Source organism: Chelonia mydas, chromosome 9, assembly GCF_015237465.2.
Source record: "Chelonia mydas isolate rCheMyd1 chromosome 9, rCheMyd1.pri.v2, whole genome shotgun sequence".
NCBI classification, from domain to species: domain Eukaryota; kingdom Metazoa; phylum Chordata; order Testudines; family Cheloniidae; genus Chelonia; species Chelonia mydas.
The window spans coordinates 52,886,725-52,899,484 of NC_057855.1; the positions used below are offsets into that span (position 1 = coordinate 52,886,725).

The 12,760-nt window shown below is 48.2% G+C and overlaps 1 protein-coding gene across 3 annotated transcripts in view; it reads left to right on the top strand.

Moving 5' to 3' along the window:
• Nucleotides 1-12,760, top strand: part of SLCO2A1 (solute carrier organic anion transporter family member 2A1) — an 88,143-nt gene that overhangs the window by 53,265 nt on the left and 22,118 nt on the right. For all 3 annotated transcript variants that reach the window (XM_043522531.1, XM_027819346.3, XM_043522530.1), the window contains 5 exons: nt 1,685-1,783; nt 4,873-5,006; nt 7,561-7,642; nt 9,016-9,180; nt 10,240-10,429. In XM_043522531.1, coding sequence (XP_043378466.1) covers nt 1,685-1,783; nt 4,873-5,006; nt 7,561-7,642; nt 9,016-9,180; nt 10,240-10,429 — 670 coding nt within the window. The remainder of the gene's footprint in view (nt 1-1,684; nt 1,784-4,872; nt 5,007-7,560; nt 7,643-9,015; nt 9,181-10,239; nt 10,430-12,760) is intronic.

A 12,760-nucleotide genomic window follows, 5' to 3' on the forward strand; every position in this document is an offset into this window, starting at 1 on the left:
GGTCCTCGAGAGCTCTCAATGGCAGCTGCCTGCTGAGAACTACAAGGAACAGATTTTTAAAAGAGCTCAGACTCAGAGGCAGGTTTTCACGTGCTCAGTACCCATCAGTGGGCCCAGCTTGTCCACATGCACCTGACGTGCTGAGCTCTGCTGAAAAGCTGGCCAGAAGGGGATGTGCCTAATTAGTAGTTACAGATTTAGGCCTCAGTTGCATGCACAAAACAACCTTCGTCTTCACTTCACTCCGTAGGAGGAGCCAGCACTAGAAGACTGAGTGCCCTTAGTACCTTTTTGGATCCCACAGTCTGGAGTATTTCACATCAGAGACAAAACTGTTCTTATTTTAATCAAATGTAAATTGACCATTTAGATGTATACCATGATGATAGGAACATAGACTAGCCAGAATGCATCAGACCCATCCAGTCCAGTCTCTGACAGTGACAAGCCCCAACTGCTTCCAAAGAAGGGGTAAGAATGCAACAGTAGAAGATGAGGTATAATCTGCCCCCCACAACCCCACCACAGGTCTCATCCTGACCTCTAATAGTTTGGGATTGGCTTCAGCTCTGAAGCATGAGGTTTAATATTCCTTACAGAATTTATGTTAGCATTAACATTATAACTCTGGATATTCTTGGTTACCCACAGAAATGTCCAATCCATTTTTGAACTGTGCTAAGTTCTTTGGCTCAGTGACTTTCTGTGTTCCACAGTCTAATGATTAATAAAATAAAAGCAACTCTTTTTCCAAATATCCTTACTCTTCAAGAAGTCTGCTTGTGTTATGTTTTAGGAATAAATACTCTGTCTTATTGTCTTTACAGGAGTAGCACACTTGAAGCAGTGTGGTTATGTCAGATACCTTCACAGCTACGCTGCATGGAAGCCCCAATTCAGCAAAGCACTTAACCATGTGCTCAAGCCACCTTGACATCAATGGGACTTGAGTATGTGCTTAAAGTTAAGATGGTGCTTAAGTGCTTTGTTGAAAAGGGATGGGGCTAAGTGCTTTGCTGAATGGAAGCCAAAGGCACATGGTGTTCAGTCTCATAAACCCACAATGTATCTATGTACAGATCCTCTGAGGTATTTAAGTGCCTAACTCCCATTGGTTTCAATGAGAGTTAGGTGCCCAAATACTTTTGAGGATTGGGGCCCTGGTTCCTGCAGACACCTGACTTGTTGCCCACCTTGACATGTTGTTTGGCTTACTGATCCTGCGAAGTGCTGAGAGCCCTTCACTCCTATAGGCTGCAATGGGAGGGGAGAGTGCTCAGCACCGCACAGTCACAGGGATGGCTCATCACTGCTCCCGTCACTGCAGATTTCCACAGCACTGCGATAAGTAGCTGGTGATGCACAAAGGGTAGCAATAAGCATTGATTGCAACATTGAAATACATCTGCGGAGCCTTGATTTTGACAGTTTGGATGGGATCCTTTTGAATGGCAGCTGCCTTTATCATCTCTAATGCGTCTGTTGAATAAACAGTGCATATAACAGCTGAGTAATAGAGGAGGCATTAATTATCTGTCAGTTGGTAAGAGATGATTTATCTCTCCTGTGTGTTGTGACACCCTTCCTGCCTCGCTTGGGAAGATAAATGCCAAATCAGCAATAAAGCAATTACTCACTCAGTAATCTGCTACTCACTCTGGTGCTTTCCCACTCTTGCTTTCAGCAATCCTGTTTTCCATCGCTGTGTTCGGCCCGTCTTTTGGATACTTGCTGGGGTCCGTGGTGCTGCGGCTTTTTGTGGACATTGGGAGACCTGACGTGAGTGAGTATTCCACAAGTAGCACTGGACTTTCTAAGGCTCCTCTCTGCATCAAAAGGACAACGGTCACTTCGATAGGCCTGCTGGCTGGAACATGTGCCCTGGCTGTGGTGAATCAGGAAACCCTTTTCCAGTTGAAAGGTCAGGTCTGGAAGAGCCACACAGAATATATTCTAAGGCCTGCATATGGCCACCAGCGAGGTCTACTCTCTGGGGAAAGCTGATAAATTAGTAGAACACTTGATGACAGGCAAAGAGCATATTGAGCCAGAACCCATCTGTGGGTTTTCTGTGTGTTTTATTGACTTGCTGAATGGAAAATATTTGTAGTGATTTCTAGAATCTAGCGCACTGTGGAGGCTCAGGCGGAGCAAGGGTGCTGCTTGAGTGGTGCTCTACGCCAGCTGAGCTGGTAGGGGCAAATGCACTTCTGAAAGGTCCACTCCACTCCCAGAACAGCATAGAATGGGCCAGGCTAGGCTCACTTACTTGCTGTATACCTGGGTAGGTAGTATGCTTAGGTGATAGTGTAATGTGATGGACCTCAGGGCACCTGGCTTCTACTCCTGGTTCTACCAGTGATCTGCTGTGTGTCTTACTCAAGTCACATTCTCTCCCACCTTGTCTATTTAGATCATAAGCTCTTCAGGGCTGGAACTGTCTTTGTGCAGGGCTTAGCACAATGGAGTGCCAATCTCTGCTGGGGCCTCCAGATGCTACTGGAACACAAAGATGATTATTATTAATTATTTGTGTTTCGGTAGTACTGAGGAGCCCTCATCATGGACCAGGACTCCATTGTGCTAGGTGCTGTACAAACCCAGAACAAAAAGACAATTGTTGTGGGGATGTGGGCTGGAATATTGTTAGTTTGGGGTTTAATCACGTGCTTCCACAGTGCTGCAGCCAGCCAGGCAGACATCTATCGAGAAGAAATGCCACATGCAGCAAAGTAAAGGTAGAACGAGAACCCAGCTCCCTCCAATTCGTCTAGCTCCCAGCAGTAGGGAGTCCTTTGTCTACTGTACATGCAGGATCTATTGTTAGCAAATTCTCAAGTCATCTTCATCATTAGTGTGGCTTTTCCTGCGTTTCCTCAGAAAGATCTGGGCCATGTTACATTTTCGTCTGGTGCCAGATAAGAAAAATAAATGAGTCGAGGGCAGGAAGTGTCAGCAGAGCTAGGCTTGGTCTCCGTGGAGACAGACAGATTTAGCATCCTCTCTGTGGTCGCCCCTTGATGACATCACCCACCCAGGAATGGATTGGTTCTGGTCAGGGAAGCCAGGCAATTGTTCTGGCCGGGTGTGGGCTTTGCTTGCACTGGATCCTGGTTTATTCCTGGATGTCAGGAAGTCTGGCCTGAGAAGCATACACTTAAGCCTGCTGTTTGTTCCTTTTCCACTCATAAAGGCCTAACAATGCAGAGATGCGCTTTCCATGCCAACCCCAGTGCTCTTTCAACTTCGGGTGAGTAATGCCGCCCGGCCTAAGGATGTCTGTGCTGGAAGTGCAGTGACCCTCTTGTCTCTCCTCTGGTCCCTGGAGAAGGGTGTGAAGCTAATACCTTCGGAAATCGCTCTCATTAAGGCTCTCTCTTCGCTAGCTGAGGTGACGGGCTCTTCCCTTAAGCTCAGTAAGCAGAAAGTTGCCAAACCTGGGAACAATGGGACAGGGATTCTTTCCAGGAAAGTGGCTACTAAAATTTCCAGTCACCTTCTTGACACTATAATCCATCTATCCATCTGGATTCCAAACATGCCATCTACCCAAAGGCAAAGGATAATAGAATAGAGACTTCTTTAACTCCTTCACCACTGAGTGGCTTCTTGGGAAGAACTTTGAATCCTGCATAGTTAGATACTGATGTAACTTTTCCAGGCAGTCCCAGAGTGCAGGGCTGTTTGGACATGGAGTCCTAGGTTAGGCTCATCTCCATCAGATCATGGGCTCTTTCTAGTGTCAGTGAAGGGTTAAACCTGCATTCTGCACTGCTAGTGCTTGATCCTGCATCCGTTACAAATAATGACAGAGCTCCTGTTTCCTTCAGTGGCACGGGATCATCAGGTAGATCCCAGGCCCACAGCAAGCCCCGCGCAGACTCTGGCCTTGGCCTAGAGATTAACTACAGGCCTTGAGACCCCACCAGGCATCAGGAATAGACACTACTCATAGTGCTAGGGGGTTCTCTGCTAGAAATGACAGCAGCTGCTTTGCTGATGACACAAGGCAGGCAGGGCACCATGAACCCTCAGGCCCATGTCCAACTCCTCTGCCAGCTTTGCTGTGCCCTGGCCCAGATGGACACGCAGCCTTGCTTGGACCTGAGCCTGGCTGTGCCTGCATTGATGAGGCTGTACGGAGCTGTTGAGCGCACTCCCTGGGAGGGATTCCTGGCCAGTCAGCATGCTGCCTTTGCTTGGCTGTGACTAATGGACTCCAATGGCTCACTTCATGTGTTGGCTTTGAGAACTCCTTCGGTCCTGCTGCCTACATTCAGATGATGTGTTCCAGCGTGGGCCTTGGCCATTCAGAACTAGCTCCTGGTAGGGAAGGGGGAGAATATGGGGAAAGGCCCCTCTGTAGGATCAGCTGGCCATGAGCAGTGACCCCCGTGGTGTGGAAACATTTAGGGACAGATCCGTGGCTGATATAAGTCTATGCAGCTGCATTGACTTCAATGAAGAATGTCTCTGTGACTTCAATAGAGCTATGCCTATTTACCGCAGCTGGGGATCTGGCCCTTAGTCTATTTTACAGGAGGCTTCAGAAAACCTTCTTGCTCCCCTAACCCCTAAGAAGTGGCTTGAAGTGGATTAATTTTTTCTCTTTGCTTTTATTTTGGGTCAAGAATGTGTAAAAATAAGAACTAGTTAGGACAACCATGCACAGGGATTGAACCTGAGACCCTGAGACTAACACATGTGAGTCCCTACGTTCTGAGATAAAAGACGGGCACTGGTGAGTCAAAGGCGGTTGCAGACTCATATATCTCTATACATAGTGTAGCCACCTAGGGGGCCAGAGCCATGTTGTGCTAACGGCAGTTGTGTTAGGGCACTGGGTAACTTCACTCCTCCCTGTGTTTTCAGATCTCATAAATTTGACACCACACGACCAACGCTGGATTGGAGCCTGGTGGCTGGGGCTGCTCATCTCTTCAGGCTGCCTGCTGCTCACCTCCATTCCCTATTTCTTCTTTCCTCGGTACATGTTCAAAAGGCAGGTAAGACCCAGGCATTGTAGGGGCAGAACATCATCTTGCTCAGAGCAGGTTTGTGGTGTTTTATGTGGTGATACACGTCTCCTTCCAGGGCAGTTATGGGGAATGGAGATAAGGGATGGTGGACAGCATGGTGGCCATTCCGATATGTGCTTGTGAATCTTGGCAAGTGAATCTATAAGGGACAGACTCCTTTATTTTCTTGAAATTAACCTGGGCAGAAGAGAGAACCAGAACTGGCCTTGGGCAGGCAGGTGGCAAGCTGAGACTTCTTCTTGTCTGCTTCTCTGTCCATTTGTTTAACTCATCCTCCCCGCACCCCATTCTGTCTGTTCTCTCCACCTGGTGAATCCTTTCACACACTAGACTGGGAACTCTCTGGGGCAGGAACTGTCTTCTCTGTTACTTGTCGCTATGGTGCCTATCACAACGGAGCCCTGGTCCTTGCTCAGAGCTCCCAGGCAGAGGCGACGTGGCGGAGGGCATGTGGGATCACATGCCCTCCCACCCTGATTTGTTCTTTGGCTTGTATTGAGCATGCTCACACAGACTGAGCATGCTCAGTAACACTGTTGAAGCTGGCTGCCCTCACTCTGCCTCCCACCTCCCCCCACCACACACACTATTGGCAGGCTTGGGTTGTCTCTGCTCCCAGGTGTTTGTAATACAAATAATGTACAATAATAACTGGATTTCTTTCCCCACATGGAAGGTACTCTACACTGCACTGTTTCCTCTTGTTTTACCACTAAAACTTACAATGAATGAATATCTGATTACCAAACTATGTTACGAGTTGGTGATCTCAGTCCACACTCCAAATACAGCCATTACACTTTGCACCTGGGTGCCAATGTCATCCCACTAGCTGGGCAGGGATATTAAACCTCTCTAGATCTGGGCCCGCTGGGTCAAGATTGAGGCATGTTGGCTGAGCAGTGTGGAGAGGCTTGTGATGTCTCTGGTTTGTGGATAAATGGAGGAGTTTCATACAACGCATCACTAGCCTGTGGAACTTATTGCTACAATCTATCACTGAGGCCAAAAACTTGTCAAGATTCAGAGAAGGATTGGACATTTATATGGATAATGAGAATATCTGGAGATATACAGAAAACAAGAGTTTTGGAAGGGACATAAGCCCTCCTGCTTCAGGGCTTTAACCAAGCTCAAAATGCTCGGCTTCAGGAAGACATTTTGCCCTGGGGCAGGTTAACCCATAACTGCCCACTGCAGGAGTCCTTCCATCTGAAGCAGCTGGTGCTGACTAGCATTGGGGACAAGATACTGGAGTCAATGGACTGCTTGCATTTCCTATGTTCCTATTTCATTCACCAAGGCTGTCAGTCTTTTATCACCACTGCATTCACTTAGTTGTATTTTTGTGTAAGACACTATCCTCTCTGTAGGAATCGAGGTTTCACTGCACCTTGCACCAGTCTCGTTAGCCTCTTTCCTCCCATCTCCTTGCTATGGCCCACCTTGGCATTCTCCGCTTTCTTGCCCCTTCTCTCCCTCCCCTTACAGTGGCATCACCACCCCCATCCTTGTCCTGTCTTCTCCAAGAGCATGCTCTCTAACGATAACAGGGACACCAGCAGAGGGCTCCCAGGGGTAATTGTTCAAAGTGGAGCTCTGCTGTGGGGTACCGGCACCACGCCGAGCTGTGTAGCAGAGCTGGTTGGGAATTTTTCCACAATGCATTTTTTGGGGTCAGAAATGCTGATTCATTGAAACCGTTTGCAGGAAAGGGCCGGTCTGGACGAATTCCCCATTTCAAGAACAGTTGGGGGAGGGGGGAAGGTTTGAAATTGTCAAAATGTCCCGTTTTGATGTTTTCAACATGAAAAGTTCTATTTTTTGGTTTGAAACGGCTCTTCATTTCAAAATTTAAGTTAATTTATAGTTAAAAAAATCAAAATTGAAACAAAACATTTCATAATTTTCTTTCAGCTGACCCAACTGGAATCCCCCCCCCCCCCAATATTTGGTTCATGACAATTTTTGAGATTTTTGACTTTTCATCCCAATTTAGGATGTGAATTTTTTTCAAAATCTCTCAGACAGGAAAACTGCTTTCCATCCAGCTCTACTCTGGCACCTAATGGGGGCAGACTCGAGAAGCCACTCAAATAATTAACTCCTTCACTGCCGCAGGCTGAGCAAGTGCCTCAGCCTTGGCAAAAGATCAAAGAGAAGCTTAGCTCCAGCAGGCGGAATGCCAGGGGACACAGCTGGCAATGTCCAGCTGCACCAGAGATGCACATCTCCTTGTCTTCCCCTTTATGCATCCTGGGGCACTCCCTGCGCTGAGCACCACAAGGGTTGAGTTGGCTCTTGTGTCGGAGCAGGCCGGCCAGTGCTTTGGAAGGGGGTGTCTAAGCTTTCTTGATTGTCACACTGCCGCCTATACCTCTTTGTGTGACCACAACTGCATGACAGCAGCCTCTCTGATACAATTATGGGGTAGTTTCTAGCACCCATCACTCACCTGGAGAATGCTAAATGTCTGCCAGTGCCTCTTGGAGTAAGCTGTGCTTCTCTCTGCTCTCCCCAGGATGCAGGCGCCGAGGCAGACATGCTGAAGAAGATGGAGAAGGCAAAGGCTGAAGAAGTCTCCCTGACGGAGTTCATTAAAAGTAAAGGGCTCCTGTTCTACTCTTGCACTTTAACTGTTTGAGTGGCTGCTAGTGCACTCAGGAACTGGAGTGACTCACGCAGCCAGCACACTTACCACGGCTAGGCAGGCACTGCGTAACTTCCTGGCACATTGCTGCCTATGCTTCTTAGGCCTTGCTAGCAGCACTCACAGCTAGTCTAATCCGGAGCTGAGGGACAAATCTTTCAAAGTGTGTCCAAGGCTCATATTCAGAAGTGACTTTAGTCTCCCCAGCTGCAAGTCAATGGGATTTAAGCTCCTATGGCCCAAGTCTCTTTGAAAGTGGGCCTGAGGCTCCTAAGTCACTTAGGCACTTTGGACAATAGTACCCAGCGTGTTGCTCCTGCCAAACTCTGCAGGGGGTACAAGGTGCAGATCAACGGCAGTAGGCACTGGGTCTACCTTCAGGCTTGTAAATGTGATCTAAGCCAGCCTGTTTAAACGTAGCTCTCTCCAGAGGAAAGGGATCTCAGGGACACAAGTGCATTCTGACACATAGCAATTACATGTTGTTAGCAGAGGACCTCCCTCTGGGGTAGCACACTGCACCACTGCTTTGCTTCCTGGGAGCTTCCAGTCAAGGATGTTTCCTCTTCCTCACATGGACAAATTGCCTCTAAAAAAAGGTGGTCAAAGTTAAGGAGGTGATTAGCAGAATGACAGTGGTCCATAAGTGACTTGGGGTCAGTCAGCTGTCTGTGGCATATTACTAGGCTGGCCAGTCTGATGCAGGTTGTCTCAGATTGGCCTTTAGGAATAATAAATTACACTGTCATTTATTCAAATGAACAAGCAGTTAATTTTCCTTGTAGTCAGAGTCCAGGAGTTAGATCTTCACCTGGTGTAAATCAGCATGGCTCTATTAAAGTCAATGGAGTTTCATCAGTTTACACCAGCTGAGGATCTGGCCCACATTTTAACAAATCAGCATGACACAGCTACACAATATTACAATCAGGGCGGGGTGTCTAAATTCAGAAGAACAAAGACACAGAAAGAAGGTCAATGGTAGGGCTTGAAGCAGCCTTACCTCCAGTCTTGGCAGTTTATAGCCCCAGCACCTCTGGGCTTGCTGCATCAGTTATGAATGTAAAAAAATTGCTTGAGCCCCAGCACATAATTGCTTGAGCCCCCGGGACCTCTTTCATTAAAAATTAAGCATTGCCCACCTCCCTATTCCAATATGACGATTCTTCTGGGACCTGTCTCCAATAGCGGAGCCCACATGTGCTCCAGAGGTTCCTGTATTAAATCATCATAGAAAGGCTGTTTCTAAGCTTTCTTTTCATAGGACGAGCTGTTGGCATGACCTCTTCCTTGATAAATTACTTCTTCCTTCTTGTTTCCTTGTAGAATTCCCTCGGATCTTTCTCAAGCTGCTCCTCAACCCCCTCTTCATTCTCCTGGTCCTGGCTCAGTGCAGCTTCTCCTCAGTCATAGCTGGTCTCGCCACCTTCCTCAACAAGTTCCTGGAGAAACAGTATGGCACCACCTCTTCCTATGCCAACTTCCTCATTGGTGAGACACATGTCCGTGTCCCCGTGAAAGGGGGCAATTGGCCCTGAATTCAAAGGGAAGATTTGAAATGCAGCAAATGCATTCACAGATGGGAGGCACCCAGTCCATGATTTCCATGGCTTTTTAAAATATAAAGAGGGAAAACATGGGAAGTACATTCTCCTGGCACTGCAGCCTGGGAAGGATGTAGGCAAGATTCAGAGACTTCCACCCTCTCTGGTCTTAAGCCAATCCAAGTCATTTCCCTTTTCCTGCCCTGAATGTTTGTGAGGATGAGGCCATGGTGACACCCATCAGTCGGGTTGTCCATGGTTGACCTTATTGTTAGTGGGCTAGAGACTGCTCTCATGTACACCATGCGACCCATTGACTTGGGTAGGGCAAAGTCAGGTATATCTTTCAAATCAATTGGTTAGAGAAAGTGCGTCAGTGGAAAAGTATCTTACACCAAATTTGACACTTAGTAGATGTGTAAAATTAATGTAGTCTCCCTGCCATGGTCAAGATCCTCTGCCACGCTACAGCAAAGGGGCTGTGAAGTCAGTTTAACAAGCCACCTAGGAATTCCCCTAGCCTCGAGAAGAACAGAGCTGGCCTAACGATCATGCATCCGATGAAGTGAGCTGTAGCTCACGAAAGCTTATGCTCAAATAAATTTGTTAGTCTCTAAGATGCCACAAGTACTCCTTTTCTTTTTGCGAATACAGACTAACACGGCTGCTACTCTGAAACTGGTCATACATTGTTCTCCTCACAGCCCCTGACTTAGGATCACAGCTGGGGAAGAAGGAGGCATGGCCAAATTGGTGCAAAGGTGCCGCTTAGGGTTTATGAAAAATAGATGTGATATCATCACTGAAACTTCCCAGCCTGGGGTAACTAGTGCTCACCAGATACTGTGGCAATTAATTGGCCTCAGGAGATTGAAGGGTCTGTGGTTCCCCCTCCCACCACAAATACCTAGCCAGCCCTGCTCCTCTGAATGTCAGTACTGAATGGCTCTTGGCCAGGAGAGCTCTCCCCATGCACTCATGGCTGCTGCCTCTTCTGTCGTTGCAGGAGCTGTGAACCTGCCTGCCGCTGCACTGGGGATGCTTCTAGGAGGAATCATCATGAAGCGCTTTGGCTTCTCCATCAAAACCATCCCACGGTTTGCACTGGTGGTGCTCCTCATCTCCATCCTCTGCTGCCTCCCCCTTTTCTTCATGGGCTGCCCTACACAGACCATTGCTGGGGTTTACCCACCCAGGTAATGCAGGGCTATGCCAGATGAGGAAGGCTGGCTGAGAGTATAATCCTGCTTGGACCATTAGAATGGGTTTCGAACCTAGGACCTTCATTGCTAAAAGCAGGAGCCTCTCCAACTATAGCCAAAGGAGTTAATCTCTTAACCAGCAGCAGTAGTAGACTCTTATCTTCTTACACTAGAGGAGGCCCCAAAGTGCAGAGTGGGAATTAACGTCCACCAAGTACTCAGATTAGTTCCACCTCTCCTTCACTCTCTCCCTTACTCTGCTTCTTCTACTTTTCTCTTCCCTTCCTTCTTTGGCCAATTCTTTGTCTTTCCCTCCTCTCCCCTCACTTAGTCCCTGGCCCAGTTACAGCTTTCACAGAGCCCACAGCCTTCTGTTTGTTTATACTCCAGCCACACTACAGTTTGACCACACCACAGACACTCCACTGTACAAGGCCATGGCCACCTAGGGACTTCACGTTTGCCACGGGCCACTCAGGAGTTCATGATGAGAAGAGCACGGTGAGGCCTTCCCATAGCCATCCCACAGCACACACTGGCTTCCAATCAGGTCCGGCAGCTCACCGCTTCTCCTTGTAGCAGTTGCAGGAGGCTCTCCTCCTCACTCGCTCACTTCAGCCAGGTGCAGAGGGAACCAGGCTATCCCCACAGCAGGCTCTCACATATGCAGCCCCCATAGCACTGACACACTCATTTGCCAGGCAACACTAACCCTACACGTTGGTCCCTTTGCTATCTTCTGTTCCTTGAGATTGCATATCTTGGGATGAGCCAAATCAATCATATGTCCCTGCAGTGACAGCGCAGAGTCTCACAACCACCCAGAAGAGGAATGTTACACACCTCCCCTCGGTGGGCTCCCCCAGGACTGACCAAGCAGGAAAGTGTTTGGAAAAGGGCGAGTATTCTGTATCCGGCTGCCTCTGAACCAGGGGGTGCCACTGTGCAATGACATCATCTTCAAAAGGGCACTCTGAATGCTGATTGGCTGTCAGGGTTAGCACATCCTGGGAAGTTCCGCCTTTCAGAGGTGGTCCTTCCAGGAGTCTCATCAGATATGGTCTCTGTGTCTGTTGGGCATGTGATCTATTTCAGCACCATTTCCCATCTAATGTCTGCAGCTGCTGGCTATAAACATAACCAGTTACTGGGCTCAATACAGGGGTAACTGTGTGACATTCTGTGGCCTGGGCTATACAGGAGATCAGACCAGAAGATCATTATGGTCCTTTCTGGCCTTTAATCTATGTCCAACCTGCTGGGCCTAGATATACCGGCCAGAGAATAGAGAGGGTGTACAGCACAGAACACCCCTTTCCAAACAAGTGCAGTCATAATGTTTACCTGGTGACTCCCATATCAAGCAAAGCTACCTCTGTAAGTTTCATCCTTACATTTCTATAAGGGAGGGGGCTCTGGCTCATGGAACACCTGCCCAGTCGGAAGGCGTTAGTACAGCCAGCTGGCTCTCGCACTCCTTCTCTCAGAAAGTAGCCTCTCTGGCTGTGTGAGAGGGAACACTTGACTCTTATTGTCCCCTTTTACTTATTTAAGATAAAGTTGCACTTGGTCTCCATCCCAAGCTCGTCAGTTTCACCTTATTCAGACCATTTCCCAGCTTACTGCCAATATCTTAAGAAGGGGCTTCCACACAAATGTTTCTCTTGGCCTGTGATAAACCCTCTGTCCCAGGGGTGTGCTGCTTGCAAACAGGAGAGGCCAGAGGCTGGCCACTCTATCCATTCATCCCCCTCCTGCACCCTACCATAGTTAAACAAAAACACATATTTCTAACCAAGGAAAGCGACACCAGCACTCGGCAAACAGACCTCTAGGCAGTGGCTGGCAGTGTTTGTATGGTGCTCTCGAGATCTGCACTGAGTGTACTTCGTTAGGAGTGGTTAATAGTCATTGGGAGTGTTGGCAATTTTAAAAATCTACTAGTGATCCCCAAAAATATTTGTCTGTGTGTGGAGGAGCTCTAATTAACCATACAGCACAGTGTTCAGCCTGTATTGTTTGGATTCGGGGACGGGGGCAGAGGGGAGGAGGAGAAGGGGAGAGGAAGCTGGTAAAGATCTAAGAGACAGGAAGGACAGTTTTGTGGGTAGGACACTGAGCACATTACCACTGCAGTTCCAGGCCACTCACCTTCTTTGCAGTCTGAGATCAGAGTCTGGACAAGTGACGCAGAGCCGCAGAGGGTTGGGGCTTACAGGCTCTTTGGAGATGCCATTTGGAGCTATGGGTCAGCACACCTGTGCCCTCTAGTTGTGTCAGGATTCACAAAGATGTTCGTGTCTGTCCGGTCGCTTTCGGGGGGCA